Source organism: Rana temporaria, chromosome 5, assembly GCF_905171775.1.
Source record: "Rana temporaria chromosome 5, aRanTem1.1, whole genome shotgun sequence".
In the NCBI taxonomy this organism is placed as follows: domain Eukaryota; kingdom Metazoa; phylum Chordata; class Amphibia; order Anura; family Ranidae; genus Rana; species Rana temporaria.
In genome coordinates, this window is record NC_053493.1 from 73,919,005 (window position 1) to 73,935,430 (window position 16,426).

General features: G+C 42.1%; 1 protein-coding gene across 2 annotated transcripts in view; it reads left to right on the top strand.

Moving 5' to 3' along the window:
- The window catches only part of CNPY1 (canopy FGF signaling regulator 1), a 184,790-nt gene that overhangs the window by 30,740 nt on the left and 137,624 nt on the right, over positions 1-16,426 (top strand). For both annotated transcript variants that reach the window (XM_040352717.1, XM_040352718.1), the window contains exon 2: positions 5,766-5,868. In XM_040352717.1, coding sequence (XP_040208651.1) covers positions 5,766-5,868 — 103 coding nt within the window. The remainder of the gene's footprint in view (positions 1-5,765; positions 5,869-16,426) is intronic.

A 16,426-nucleotide genomic window follows, 5' to 3' on the forward strand; every position in this document is an offset into this window, starting at 1 on the left:
ACGATCGGTTTGTCCGATGAAAACGGTCCATCGGTCCGTTTTCTTCAGACGAACCGATCGTGTGTACAGGGTATTAGACCCCTTTCACACTGCGAGCGCCGCCCTTTAGTGCTAAAGCGCCAGCTGTTAGCGCTACAGCACCGCTCATTTTAGCGCCGCTTTTCGGTCACTACCGGGGCACTTTTAACCCCAAAGAAGGGGTTAAAAACACCCATGTTGCAGCGCTTACGAAGCGCTTTTCAGTCTTTGGGAAGCGCTGCCCATTCATGCATGTGTGCTATAACTGTAAGACCCCTTTCACACTGCGAGCGCTGGCTGTTAGCCGTTAGCACTAAAGCACCACTTGTTTTAGTGCTGCTTTTAGGTCGATAGCAAGTCGCTTTTAACCCCAAAGAAGGGGTAAAAACACCCGTGTTGCAGCGTTTATGCTTTTCATGCGCTTTGGAAAAGCTGCCAATTCATTTTAATGGACAGGGCATTTTGGGAGCGCACCAAAGATGCTGCTTACAGGACTTTTTTTAATGTCCCACAAGCGCAACGCCCCAGTGTGAAAAGTCACACTGAAATGAATGAAAGGCGCTTTACAGGTGCTATTTCTAGCTCTAAAACGCCTGAAAACTGCCTCAGTGTGAAAGGTGTTTCAATGTAGAAATTAAAAATATATGGAAACTTGTTGAAAAAAAGCTCTCTAAGGCCCCGTACACACGACCGGATCTATCCGCTGAAACTGGTCCGACGGACCAGTTCCAGCGGACCGATCCGGTCGTGTGTAGGCCCGAGCGGACAATTGTCCGGCGGATCGGACAGTTTCCAGCGGACCAAAATTGGTTAGCATGCTAACCAATCTGTCCGCTGGAAATCTATCCGTCGGACGTGTTTGGTCGTCTGTACAGACTCACCGGACACGTCCGACCGACCGCCATCCCTCGCATGCGTCGTACTGATTCGACGCATGCGTGGAAGCTTTGACCTTCCAGGGCCGCCCACGTCACCGTGTCATCGTCGCGGCGACGGCGCGGCCACGCCCCACGTATTGTTTACGCGCAGACTTCTGTCTGATGGTGTGTACAACCATCAGACAGAAATCCGGCAGCGGTCGCAGCGGATCTATCCGCTGAAAACGGTCCGGCGGACCGTTTTCAGCTGATAGATCCGGTCGTGTGTACGGGGCCTAAGGGCTCATTTACACTTGCTTCAGCTTCAACACACATTAACGGCTAGTTTACACTTGCTTCAAAACAAGGCTTCATACAGGCTTTGTTAAAGCTCTCTGAATGCCAGTCAAAGCCCCTATCACTAAATAAAATGGTTAGCTTAGTGTTCACAGGTACCCAGCTTCCTCTCCTGGCGCCGCAGCTCCAGAAGAAAGATCACCTCTCCCCCCTCCCTCTTTGGCTTTGCTTCAAAAATTATACTCCATGTGGCTTTGGTGATGCTTCAAAGCGTCTTCAAAGCCTCCATAGAAGTCTATAGCAAAGCTTGCTTGAAGCCCCACCAAATGCCTCATCGAAGCCGCACCAAAGCCCCACCAAAGGCTCATCAAAGCCTCATTGAAGCACCAAGCAAAAGCAAGGTGGATACAGAACTGTAAGCCAACCATTTTATTTAGTGACAGTGGCTTTGACTGGTGTTCAGAGAGCGTTAACAACGTGTGTCTGAAGCCATGTTGTGAAGCAAGTGTAAACTAGCCCTTGGTATCAGGGTGGATTTGATTAAAATCATGATTTAAATCACTAGTAAAAAGGCTTGATTTAAATCAACTTAAAACTGAGTTCCACCCATTTAAAAGTCAGCCGCTACAAAAAGTGTAGCTGCTGACTTTTAATAAACAGACACTCCCCTGTCCCATAGTCTTAACGATGCGGCTGCCTGAAGCCTTGCTGCCTCTACCCCTCCTCTCTGTGCCACCGGCATAGCTTCAAAAGTGTCCGATGTGTCCGCCATAATGCCGCAGTCAGCATAAAAATCGCAGATCGCCGCCATCACTAATAAAAAAATATATTAAAAAAATGCCATAAAACTATCCTCTATTTTGTAGACGCTATACCTTTTGCGCAAACCAATCACTAAACACTTATTGCAAAAAATGTTTTTACCAAAAATATGGAGAAGAATACATATCGGCCTAAACTGAGGAAAATATTTTTTGGGGATATTTATTCAAGCAAAAAGTCAAAAATATTGTATTTATTTCAAAATTGTCGCTTTTTTTTGTTTATAGCGCAAAAAATATAAACCACATAGGTGATCAAATACCACCAAAAGAAAGCTCTATTTGTGGGAAAAAAAGGACTTAAATTTTGTTTGGGTACAGCGTTGCACAACCGCGCAATTGTCAGTTAAAGCGAAGCAGTGCCATATCACAAAAAGTGCTCTGGTCAGGAAGGGGGTAAATTCTTCCGGGTGCTGAAGCGGTTAAAGTATGCTTGTCAGAATAAAATATGGATAATGCCAATGTTCACCTTTTATGGCTGTGTTTGGCTTCTATATTTCTGAAACACCGGCAAAACAAGTATGCAGAAAATAACACCCGGGGCCCAGTCAGGTGTTAACATATTGATTTTGGTCTAAAAATGGTTTGAGACCATCACAAATTTTTCAGTCCATAAATGTTTTCAGAACATTCTTGAGATTGCTGTACAATAAATTGTAAAAATAAAACGCTTTTAAAAGTCTTCTTTTCGCGAATCCTTTTCTTCATGTGCGGGATTAATAGAGGAAGGATGACAGAGAAGGAAAGATAAGTGTTGGGGGATGGGTCTTTTTAAGCCTACGTTTGGAGATCAGCTGGCATTATATCCAAGAAGGAGATGTGATAAGGGGATCATAACACTTATTGATCTCTTATATTGAGTGAGGTCTAACCTTCTGGTGTGAGTGGCATTCCTATGTGTAGTGGTGGAGGCAGCTAATGATTTAGGCCTCGTGTAACACTGGGCATTAAAAACGCCACTTTTAGAAGCCTTTTTTGCTGCCTCTAAACATACAGTGCACACAAACATGTTCATAAAAACACAGCTTTAGGCGTGTTTTTGATGCTGCTTTTATTCTGCAAGGAGAAAGGTGTTCAGGAGAGCTGGGCAAACGTCCAGTATGCATGAGGCCTTTAAAGAAAGTTGCCACGTGATCTGTTGTTTATTTTTTATTTTTTCATCTTAATGCATTCTATGCATTTGGATAATAAAAACCTTCTGTGAGCAGCAGCCCCACTAATATTTAACCACATCACGATCCAGTGATTTTGCACGGGAGCCTCGGCTTTCCGGGACTCACCCTCCTCATTGGCTGAGACAGCGGCGGGCGCCATTGCCTCATGCTGCTGTCAAAGTCAGTGAGCCAATGGGGAGAGAGAGTGGGCGGGGCCTAGCTGCTGCTCCATGTTTGAATGGAAACACATAGCAGCTGCTGCTTGCTGTGGAGGCAGGAGGGAGGGGCCAGGAGTGCCGGCAGGGGACTTGAGAAGAGGAGAATCAGGGCTGCTCTGTGCAAAACCATTACACAGAGCAGGTAAGTATAACATTTTTGTTATTTTTAAACAAAAAAAAAAAAAACAAGACTTTAATATCACTTTAAAGCGTAACTTTAGTAATTGTTTTCATCTTTCCATCTATTAATCTTTTGTCTTTGTTGTTTTAACTTTGGATAGTAAAACATTTTTTTTCTGCCAGCAAATACCTTATACAGCCCACTTTCCTGTCTGATAAAAAGCCTAGGCTTATGACATCACGCACAGCTCTCTGTCTCACTCTCGCAAGAGTTTGCCATAAAGGGAAGGGGTGAGTCATAAGAGGGCCAATGAGAGCCGCAGAGCTGGAGGTGTGCCTCTGTGTGTGTTTGTTAATCCAGGAAGTGAACAGGCAGTAGCTTCAGCTGCCCACAGTTAAAATGGATGCAGCCAGACTCAGTGGAGGGAGATTTCTCCAGCATATTTGGCAAGTACAGAATTACAGTGTATATATATATATATATATATATATATATATATATATATATATATATATATATATATATATATATATATATATATATATATATATATATATAATATGCCAATTAGTTGGAGAGAAGCTTCAGAATGGCAAAGATGTTTTTATTACAAATTATGTGAGCAGACTGCAGTTCCTCTTTAAGTTTCTACCCCACTCCTGTAAAATTTGGCTTTTCTTTTATGGGGATCCTCAGCTATGTTTCAGTAAAAATTGTGGTGAAAAATAATAGGAGATACTTTGTGAACTTACATGTGCTGTTTTCTAATTGTAATGTTTTATCATAATTACATACTTGGTTTCTTTGTGTCTTGTTGTATAAAAGCGGGACAAAAATCTGATATTTTATTTGCTGTAGAGAAAATTGATTTTAATAATAAAATAAAAAAAAGAACTTTTTGTTACTCCGGATATTTAATAAATCAGCCCCAGAGTCCAGGAAATATTTATGATTAAACAGATTTAAATGTTTGTGCACACCAACTTTAGTAGCTGAATCTTATTTATTTTATTTAACATTTCTCTGTTTTTATATCATGCCCTGACGCTGACATTTTTACAATTTGACTCTTTGTATTTTGGAACCACTTTGACAATAGTAGATAAAATAAGTTATCAGTGTTAGGGGCAAAGTCTTCCAGAGATTTGAGGGATTGTGTACTTTGGAAACATGTGTATTTAGCCAATCACCATGGGTATATATAGTTATAGGTTTTCCTCTGCGTCCATTTTTGCCCAAGTGTATTTTGATGAGGTAGCTTCACTCCTAAATATCTAGCTCTTAAAGGGGTTGTAATAGAACAATTTTTTTTTCCTAAATAGCTTCCTTACCTTAGTACAGTCCTCCTTCCATTTTGCTTTTAAATGTCCTTATTTCTTCTGAGAAATCCTCACTTCCTGTTCTTCTGTCTGTAACTCCACACCGTAATGGGAGGCTTTCTCCCTGGTGTGGAGTGTTGTGCTTGCCCCCTCCGTTGGACTACAGGAGAGTCAGGGCGCCCACTAAAACACTCATTTCTCTATCTGCAATGTAGAGAGCGTCTCCTGTAGTCCAAGGGAGAGGGCGAGCATGACATTCCACACCAGGAAGAAAGCCTTGCATTACTGTGTGTAGTTACAGACAGAAGAAAAGGAAGTGAGGATTTCTCAGAAGAAATAAGGACATTTAAAAGCAAAATGGAAGGATGAGGTAAGTGAAGGAGGACTGCACCAAGGTAAAGGAAGCTATTTAGGAAAAACAAATTGTACCTTTACAACCCCTTTAATAATATTCTAAGCCAATTTTTGTTGTAATATGAAGGGTGGCTAAAAGCAAACCTGTTATTCTTTTAAAGCCTGTAGCTTGTGCTTGTAAACCCATCCAAACCCCCCCCCCCCTGAAAGACAGGCATATTGAGCTAGTATGCATTGCATACTAGCTCATTATGAAATACTTACCTTAGATCGAAGCTGATGCAGTGGTCCCTGTACATCACATTGACCAGTGACATATCGCCACAATTTCTGAGTCCGCGGGGTTTGACGCTGTGATTGGCCGGAACAGCCGATGACGTCATTCCATGTTACATGTGTGCAGGAGCCGCTGGTCACGGCACATCAGCTGAAGCAATGGCACAAACGTTTTGCCTTTACAACTCCTTTAAGAAGGGAATAGAACCTTTAAATATAGTTGCTATTTGTAATGTGTTTAATTTTATAACAATGTAAATTTAAAAAAAAATGTTTGCATTAACAAGGATTTTATTCACAAATTCTTATTTGTTCTTATTTTTTTCATAGGTATTAAATATGTCACTATGTGTGATCCAGGTTGCAGTGCTCTTAGTAACCTTTTTCTGCAGTCACGTGGAGGGAAAGCGAGATCCAATCACATATTGTGGAGGTTAGTAGCATGTTTGATTTGCTTTTATGCCTGCAGTAAAGCTGTTCAAGTACAAGGAAGCCTTTGGAGACAAACCCTGGTGCTGTGTTCCAAACACTGAAACAGAACATTTAACTTCCAAAAGTGCATTCCAGTACACAACGCAATTACTGTATTTATTGGCGTATAACACTCACTTTTTTACCCTGAAAATAGAGGGTAAACTGTGCCTGCGTGTTATATCAAATGACGGCGGGGGGAATACCCTGTTGTTCTGACAGGACGTCATATGACGTCCAGTCATTTAAAGCCACTAGGGGGCGCGCACCTGTCGCGTTACTGGGAACACAATGCGTGTGCGGCCGCCGGGCACCCGCGATTGCCCAGTAACTGAGCACAGAGATCCACGTCCTGTCAGGGAGAGGAGACCGATGCTGTGTCCCTTGTACATAGGGATACAGATCGTCACCTCCCCCAGTCACCCCCCTCCCCCTACAGTTAGAACACTGACTAGGCTACACATTTAACCCCTTCCCCGCCCCCTAGTGGTTAACCCCTTCCCTGCCAGTCACATTTATACAGTAATCAATGCCTATTTATAGTACTGTTCACTGTATAAATGTGAATGGTCCCAAAAAAGTGTCCGATGTGTCCGCTATAATGTCGCAGTCCCGGAAAAATCGCAGATCGCCGCCATTCCTAGTAAAAAATAAATAAAAAAATAAATCATAATTATGTCCCCTATTTTGTAGGCAATATAACTTTTGCGCAAACCAGTCACTATACGGTTATTTAAATTTTTTTATTTTTTTACCAAAAATATGTAGAAGAATACGTATCGGCCTAAACTGAGATAAAAAAAAAATGGGATATTTATTATAGCAAAAAGTCAAAAATATTGTGTTTTTTTTTTTTCAAAATTTACGCTCTTTTTTTTGTTTATAGCCCAAAAAATAAAAACCGCACAGGCGATCAAATACCACCAAAAGAAAGCTCTATTTGTGGGAAAAAAAGGACGTCAATTTTGTTTGGGAGCCACGTCGCACGACTGCGCAATTGTCAGTTAAAGCGACGCAGTGGCGGAAGCTAAAATTTTGTCTGGGCAGGAAGGGGGTGTATGTGCACAGTAGGCAAGTGGTTAAAAAAGACTTTGTTTTAAATAACATTAAATAATTATAGTCTTCCTTTGCTATGAGACCGCTTAGGCTGGCCATAGACAGATTGAAATTCAACAGGTTCAGCAGGAACCATCCAAATTTTGATCCACTTCAGTACAACCAGCCTGTTGGGTTTTTCTTGTGTGATCACTGGCGGCAGCTATATCTACCAGCAGTGATGATTGTATCCTGACAGTGGGGAAACATCCTGCTGTTAGAGCTCATTAGCGCAGCGGGAGGGATTCGGTATTGGGTGATTTTTCTGTCCTTCAACCCATGTCTGTATGGCTTGCTTAAGCTTTAAACCCTTTTCAAATGTTATGATCAGCAAGGGATTTGCTGTTCCCCTGCTGATCAGAGCAGAGCCAGTGGATGACATGTTCGTTTCACCTTAGTTTATGCAGGGAGACGGACAGAACCTGCTCTGCTTTGTGGTTGGCCAGGTGTAAATGGACACCACTGTCCATTTACACTTAACTAACTTTGTACTGTGTAAATGGAGGCGGATGGACCACCTTCCATTTGTTTTTAGCGTATCTGAGGTAGGCAGGTATAAATGGGTTGCAAGAAAGAAAATCGCTTGATTTCCCCATCGACACAGTCAATGTTGATGGGGAGAATCTGTCCCATGGAGCCATTGTGTTCTGCCGACAGGAGGAGCCGTCCCTGCTGAGAGAACACAGTGATTACTGCTAGCCACTATACTAGCTGCTAGTAATCACATGTAAACTCTAACTCTAACAGGCTGGTTGTACCCAAGTTGATCGATAGATCGATCAACTTGGGTACATTCAGCCTGCCCATACATGGTTCGAATCTCAGCTGTTCCCTGCTGAACTGGGTGAGATTCAAACTGTCTATGGCCAGCTTAAGTTAAACAAAAACCCTGTTACAAACAAAATGGCTGTTAACCACTATGAAGGTGAGCTAATAGAGGCGTAGTTCAGATCAGAAAAAAACATTTAATGTTCCATGTTTATTATTTGAAATAAAATATAACAAAGGTTTACAACCCCTATAAAGCTATATGTTGTACTTCAGAGCCAGCATGCCTTAAGGGACATTCTCTGGTAACGGTGTACTTTTACAGTGTATTTTTGGCTGTGAAATTGCAGACAACAGAATAATCCCAAACTTCTTTCATTTGATTGTTATCAATTAAAAATCCTGACTTCTCCATTTCCAGCTTGGTGAAGGAGCTGCAACAATTACAGGTTGCAGGGAATGTTATAGCTATGAACAGCTCTCCTTAGGTCAAGGAGAGATACAGATAATTTATCCTATCTATCTATCTATCTATCTATCTATCTATCTATCTATCTATCTATCTATCTTATCTATCTATCTATCTATCTATCTATCTATCTATCTATCTATCTATCTATCTATCTATCTATCTATCTATCTATCTATCTATCTATCTATCTATCTATCTATCTATCTATCTATCTTGCCTATCTATCTATCTATCTATCTACCTTGCCTATCTATCAAACTTCTTTATCAATCCACTTGGACCACCCCATCCCTCGTATTATCTATGTAATGCCAGCCACATCAAACTGTCTACACCTGAAGAACACAGAATTGTTTGAGTGTTCTATTTCTGCCTTGTTGCATTTGAAGGCTTGCATATCTCTCCTTTTCTTCTCGGTGTGAGGACTGACAGTGACAAAATGATTAAAAGAGCAGAGTTTGGAATCAGAGCCCATCATTGCTCTTGAGGAGGCCAAGCTCCAGACAGAGGACAGAGGCTCATCATCCACGACTCCTGAATCATTTTGACCCCTTTGAAGTGGTGACAAAAATAGTGCGCTACAGTGCGGCAGGAATTGGTGATATAATTCCTCCGGTGTCCCTTCCACAGAGCATAGGGCATGACCTAAGAGCTGGAATCACTCACAAAAAGAACAATCAGTGCAACAACTCCCATTTTTATTTTCCTTGTAAGACTGTCCCAGTGCAGGTCAAATTAAATATGGCCAGGAATGGTAATTTCAATATTTAAAGTGGATGTAAACCCCCCCAAATTTGTGTTTTAATTAAGGCTTGCACGTTATACAGTAGAGGATTTCATGTCATCTGTGCCCAGTCTTGCCACGAAGAGTTAATCCAGCTCTGAGCAGTCCTCTTATCTTTTTTCAGTGAGATAAAAATGGACAGACAGGGAAATAGGAGTCTGTTTCTCCCCCTTGCTGTGAGTGACAGGTGATTTACATATCTTATGCAAGAGCCTGAGAGAGTCATTGGGCCAGATTCACATAGAGATACGATGGTGTATCTCCTGATACACCGTCGTATCTCTGAGTTTCGTCGGTCGTATCTATGCGACTGATTCATAGAATCAGTTACGCATAGATATGCCTAAGATCCGACAGGTGTAACTGTGTTACACCGTCGGATCTTAGGCTGCAATTCCAGGCCGGTCGCTAGGTGGCGTTACGGTTTATTTACGTGACGATTATGCAAATGAGGAGATACGCCGATTCCGAAATGAACGACCGCCCGGGGCTTTTTTTTTACGTCGTTTGAGTTCGGCTTTTTCCGGCGTATAGTTACCCCTGCTTCTATGAGGCGCAGCCAATGTTAAGTATGGCTGTCGTTCCCGCGTCAAATTTTGAAACTTTACGTCGTTTGCGTACGTCGATTCACAAAAGCGCTGGAGGCAAGTTACGCTCACGCCGAAACCAATGACGTCCTAGCGACGTCATTGGGAGCAATGCACGCCGGGAAAATTCGCGGACGGCGCATGCGCAGTTAAATCGGCGCGGGGACGCGCCTGATTTAAATACTACACTCCCCCTAGCCGTGGAATTTTAATTCCGCCGGGGGATTTAAGATACGCCGCCGCAAGTTTTGAGGTAAGTGCTTTGTGAATTAGCATTTGCTTTAAAAAATTGCGGCGGCGGATCCTAAATCACATAGGTTACGCGGATCTAAAGATCCGCTAACCTATGTGAATCTGGCCCATTCTGTGTATTTCAGATCCCCTTCTCCTTTCTTCTCCGGCTCTCCCAGGATTGACTGCTCCACTCCTCAGCATGATTGGGCAAGCTGAAGTCATGTGGTGACTTTTCTGGGTTTTGACTGGATGTTAGTGAATAAATACACAGGAGAAAATGCATGTTGACAAGTGGAGTGTAGAGGTGGGTGGGGAGTCTACTGACATCACGACTCCACCCACCGAGCTCCAGACAACAGATCCACCCACAGAATCTGCAGTTTTCCGGGTCTCCTAACAGACAGGAGACATTTGACAGGTAAGGATACATGCAGGAGGCATGTATATCCTTATAGATAACCACTATGGCAGTAGTTTAGAAAGGATGACAGTGGGTTTACATCCACTTTAAAAAAGTGCAGGAGCTTGCGAGGAATGGGACATCTGTAGTCTGTTCCATTGCATACAGTGCCTTGAAAAAGTATTCATACCCCTTGAAATGGTTAACATTCTGTGTTGGTCTATCACATTTTTATGAAAGTGACCTGCGTTTGTATTCAGTCAGTACTTTGTAGAACCACCTTTCACTGCAATTACAGCTGCAAGTCTTTTTCGGTATGTGTCTATCAGCTTTGCACATCACAGATAGTGACATTTTTGCCCATAATCTTTTGCAAAATAGCTCAAGCTCTATCGGATTGGATGGAGAATGTCTGTGAACAGCAATTTTCAAGTCTTGCCACAGATTCTCAATCGGATTTAGGTCTGGACTTTGACTGAGACATTCTAATACATGAATATGCTTTGATCTAATGTTTAGGGTCATTGTCCTGCTGGCAGGTGACCCTCTGCCCCAATTACTTTTGTAGACTCTAATGCCTAGTACACACGAGAGGATCGATCCGCTGAAACGGTCCGGAGGTCCGTTTCCGCGGATAAATCCTCTGGCGGATTTTGATCTCATGGTTGTACTAACCATGAGATCAAAATCCCTGTGGAATCCCCTCCGCGGTGACGTGTTGCGCCGTCGCCGCGATGATGACGCGGCGACGTGCGCGACGCTGTAATATAAGGACTTCCACGCATGCGTCGAATCATTACGACGCATGCGAGGGATGGATTCGGACGGATTGATCCGGTGAGTCTGTACAGACCATCGGATCAATCCGCTGGACTGGATTCCAGCGGATCGATTTCTTAGCATGTTAAGAAATTTTGATCCGCTGGAAATCCATCGCGGGGAAAAATATCCGCGGAAAAATATCCACTGGATCGTACACACCAGGGGATCTATCCGCTGAAACCGGTCCGCGGATAAATTCCAGCGGATAGATCCTCTCGTGTGTACGGGGCCTAACAGGTTTTTTCTAACATTGCCCTGTATTTGGCTCCATCCAACTTCCCATTGACTCTGACCAGCTCCCCTGTCCCTGCTGAAGAAAAGCATCCCCACAACATGATGCTGCCACCACAATGTTTCACGGTGGGGATAGTGTGTTCAGGGAGATGTGCAGTGTTGGTTTTCCGTCACACATAGCGTTTTGCTTTTAAACAAAAAAGTAAAATTTTCTGACCAGAGCAACTTCTTCCACATGTTTGCTATGTCCCCAACATGGCTTCTCGCAAAACTATAAACGGGACTTCTTATGGCTTTCCTCTTCTCTGATTAATGCTCTTCTTGCCTGGCCCGTCAGTTTAGGTGGACGGCCATGTCTTGGTGGGTTTGCAGTTATACTTTTCATTTATTGATGATGGGATGAACAAGTTCACGTGAGATATTCAAAGCTTGGGCTATTTTTTTTAGAACCTAACCCTAATTTAAACTTCTCCACAACTTTATCCCTGACCTGTCTGGTGTGTTCTTTGGCCTTCATGATGGTGTTTGTTCACTAAGGTTCTCGAACAAACCTCTAATGCCGCTTACACACGATCAGTCCATCCGATGAGAACGGACCGATCGACCGTTTTCATCGGTTAACCAATGAAGCTGACTGATGGTCCGTAGTGCCTACACACCATCGGTTAAAAAAACGATCGTGTCAGAACGCGGTGACGTAAAACACAACGACGTGCTGAAAAAAACGAAGTTCAATGCTTCCAAGCATGCGTCGACTTGATTCTGGATTTTTAACCAATGGTTGTGCCTACTAACCATCGGTTTTTAACTAGCGGTTAGGAATCTATCGGTTAAATTTAAAACAAGTTGGATTTTTTTTAACCGATGGATAAATAACCGATGGCGCCCACACACGATCGGTTTTGACCGATGAAAACGGTCCATCAGACCATTCTCATTGGTGTTTAACCGATCGTGTGTACGCGGCATAAGGGCTTCACAGAAAATTTGTATTTATACTGAGATTAAATTACACACAGGTGGACTCCGATTACTAATTAGGTAACTTCTGAAGGCAATTGGTTCCACTAGAATTTAGTTAGGGGTACCAGAGTAAAGGGGCTTAATATAAATGCACGCCACACTTTTCAGGTATTTATCTGTAAAAAATGTTGAAGATCATTTATTATTCCACTTCACAATTATGTGCCACTTTGTGTTGGTCTATCACATAAAATCCCAATAAAATATGTTTACTTTTTTGGTTGTAACATGACATATTGTGGAAAATTGAAAGGGGTATGAATACTTTTTCAAGGCACTGTAACTCACAGGAGTAAGCAAAAGGAATAATGCATGGTAAAGAGCTGGTGATAACGGCCCTTTTCCTCAAGTTTTTGACATTGGTTGTTACACATTAACATATTTCTACCCTCCCACGCCATTTTTTTTAATGTATTATCATTTTTTTCATATTAACTTGTTTTAAATAATTTTTTTCCTAGTCAAGCAAATGTTAAGCTTGAGGATAGCAAAAACAAAAATAACTACTGTGTGTCTAGGATATACTGCTGGCTGTAGGTGCCCAATATGTACTTGGTGTATAAATGGCCTGCTCTGCTGCAAGTGTCATGTCAGAGAGAATTTGTGTCTGAGAGGCTGACTTTTTTTTTTAATGAATCCTTTTAACTAAGAAAAGATCAAATAAAGATTTTTCTCTATTCTCACTGTTGCTGCGCTGATGCCAACATTCTGCCTCCTGGTACCTCTTTTCCTTCTCTTTCCCCTCTTTCCTTTTGCCAAAGAAAAAAAATGATTCCCTTAAATTAACAAAGAGCTGAAGCTCTAATTTTTTGGACGAAAACTCTCTGTGCATTCTGCCTTGACATTTGGCCTTGTTCTTACTGTCTTGTGTCTCCACATTTTAGGCCTAGTGTTGTATTGAAAATGTGATGGCAGGTGTATTTACTTGGTTTGGCAGGAATAATATCATAAAAATAAATTTCCTCCAAAAAATCGCCTATTACAACAAACACTTTGATCGCTTTTCCCACTACCAGCCTCTCAGATCTAAGGTCCACCTTCCTTCACTTTATTTGGGCTCGACAAAGGGCAAGAATAAAAAAAACACTCCCTATTCAAACTCCCTGAGATCAAAGGAGGCATAGGGTCGCCAGACCTCACCCAATATTACGTGGCCACCAACGTGGCCAGGATTCTTAAATGGTGCTCAGCATTCCGACACAGGCAATGGATCCATTTAGAACAAGATTTCAGCACCCATCCCCTCAGAGGATTGTCCTGGGTAAATGCCCTCCTCTGAGTTCAAGACTCACCCACTGATAGGCCCCAGTTGTGCCATAGACTGACAACTTTTTAACTCCCCCAAATTTTATCCACACCCTTCAAACTATCTTTTATTCTGGGTCCCTCTGACTTTCTGCTTAGGCACTTTGGAACCTGGTTTTTGAGCTGGGGCATCCTCAAACAGAAGGTGGAGGAGTGCAAGGTCTCTAACATTCACCAGCTCCGTGATATCATCATGGAGGAGTGGAAGAGGCTTCCAGTGGCAACCTGTGAAGTTCTGGTGAACTCCATGCCCAAGAGGGTTAAGGCAGTGCTGGAAAATAATGGTGGCCCCACAAAATATTGACACTTTCCCCAATTTGGACATTTTCACTTAGGGGGGGTACTCCCTTTTGTTGCCAGCGGTTTAGACATTAATGGCTGTGTGTTGAGTTATTTTGAGGGGACAGCAAATTTACACTGTTATACAAGCTGTACACTCACTACTTTACATTGTAGCAAAGTGTCATTTCTACAGTGTTGTCACATGAAAACATATAATAAAATATTTACCAAAATGTGTACATATATGTACATATATGCATAAATTATGTCAGTAAGCTTTTTTCTGAAGGCAGGTTTGAGACATATTTTTTATTATTTCCATCAATACTGCTATAAAGTATCACAATAAACACCAAAATGTGCATGATTACATTGGCTAATAATGAGCTGTGTGCATGTAGCCTAAAGCGTAACCCACGTTTTGAGCAGAGTTTTGAATGGGTAGAGGTTTTACTGCTGTCTGTAGACCCACTGGAGCGATTTCCATCCACTTTGTGTTGTTTTAGAGACAGGGTGTCATGGGGACAGGAATTAATAGGAAATTATTACAATAGACAGATTTTACAACAGAGACCATAATAAAAAAAGATTTTTATTTAGCAAAGTGATGGACAGCTTAGAATCTAAATGTTTTGCCATTTAAAGCCCCGTACACTTTAGTTTAACCAAAGTGACTTTAGACGGAACCTCTGTTTTGTAAAAAAAATTATTGCCTTACTTGTATATGTCAAATCTCAATAAAGACTTATTGAATATAAACAAATAACATCTAGAGTTAAAATCTTAGAAGCACAGTAGTACTGGGCATAATTGCCCCTAATTCTCCAAGATCTATATATGCTTAATATGTTTGTCTAGTTAAACCAAAGTGACTTATACTGTAGACCAGGGGTGTCAAACTCGATTTCATGACATGCCGCATTAGCATTAAAGGAGTTGTAAAGGAAAAAAATTTTTGCCTAAAATTAATGTCTGCAAGGTAGACAGACAGAATAGTGTAATGATTCTGTTAAAAAACGAGTAAATACCTATTAAATTCCTTCATCTATATCACCTCCGGCGTTCTAGTTTCTGTTCTCTCATTCACTTCCTGGTTTGCTTCACTCGTTCATGTAAGAACGACATTTCCCAGTATGCATTGCGGCACGCCCAGTAATTCACACCTCCTTGAAGTCTCTAACATGTAAAGAGCGTCCTGCCGCACAGATGTAGTTCCCAGGAGGGGATGAGCACGTTACTGGCCACCGCAGTAAAGCCTCCCTTCACGGTGGTCAGTAAAATCAGACAAGCAGAAAGCGAACAGAGAAGAAATAGAGCAACTTCTGAGAAAAAACGAACAATGAGGAAGTGAAAAGAGGAATGTCTGCAGGTAAAGGAGGCCAATTTTATCTGTAAGACTAGAGTCCAGAGCACCCCCCCCCCACATACATCAGATGTCAAGAGCCCCCCCCGGCCACCCTCCTTTACATCACAGTGCACTCTCTTTACCTTGCGCTGCTGCCAGGAAGAAGATGGGGGCGGAGCTGGGAACCAGAATGTGCAAGTCTGGAGGGGGACCAGAGAAGGGCTGTAGTCAGCTGCAGGATCTGGTGGAGAAGTTATGTCCTCTCTGCGGCAGGCTGCTGAGACAAGGTGGGGGTGAAGCTGAGGGGGAGTGCCGTAGCCGCAGGAGAGGTGGTGGGGGGGCCACATTAAATGGCCTGGCAGGCCTGATTCAGCTCGCCGGCCTTGTGTTTGACACATTTAGTCCTGTATACCAGAGACTACCCACAGGATGTAATCATTCCTCTTGACCACTCACAGGTCATTTTGTGAGTGATGTTAGCAAACACATGGTTTCACTTCCCCCACAACCACATGGTCAATTGAATATGCAGCATCTCATCTCTAAAAAATTACGTCAGCTTGCTCACTACACCACCTGTGGGTGAGAGATATTATTACAAATGTATGGGGACAATTGTCATGAATTAGTTAAAAATATCCGCAATTGATACAGTCACCATTGGGGTAATAGGCATCTTAATCAATCTAAAGACCCAATAACAATATATTGCTTTGCATTAGCATGTGCAAGTTAAAGTGATTGTAAGGCTTCTTTGTTTTTTCTTTGTAGCAGCCAATCAAATTTCTTATTTTATCTGAAATGGTTTTTTTTAATTGTTGCTGCACATCATTTCTGTAGTATTCATAAACCAACCATTATGAACCATGTAATAATAAGTCTAATGGTAGAAAGCGGACGTAAGATTACTAATAAATTAATAAATGTCAGAGGTCTTTGTATTTAGCTAATGTGCTATGCCGTTTTGAGAAAACAGATCGCCAACAAATATTGTTGAAAGTGGAACAAATTAGATATTTATCTCACACTTCCAATCTCCTCTGTATCTGGCATAGTGAAAGAAGTAATTCACACAAGGTGAAGTAACAAAACAAATATCGAGGGGGGGCAAGACATTTAAAAAACAAATTTTCCAGACTGTGCCCCCAAAATAGGCATGGTTACAGCTG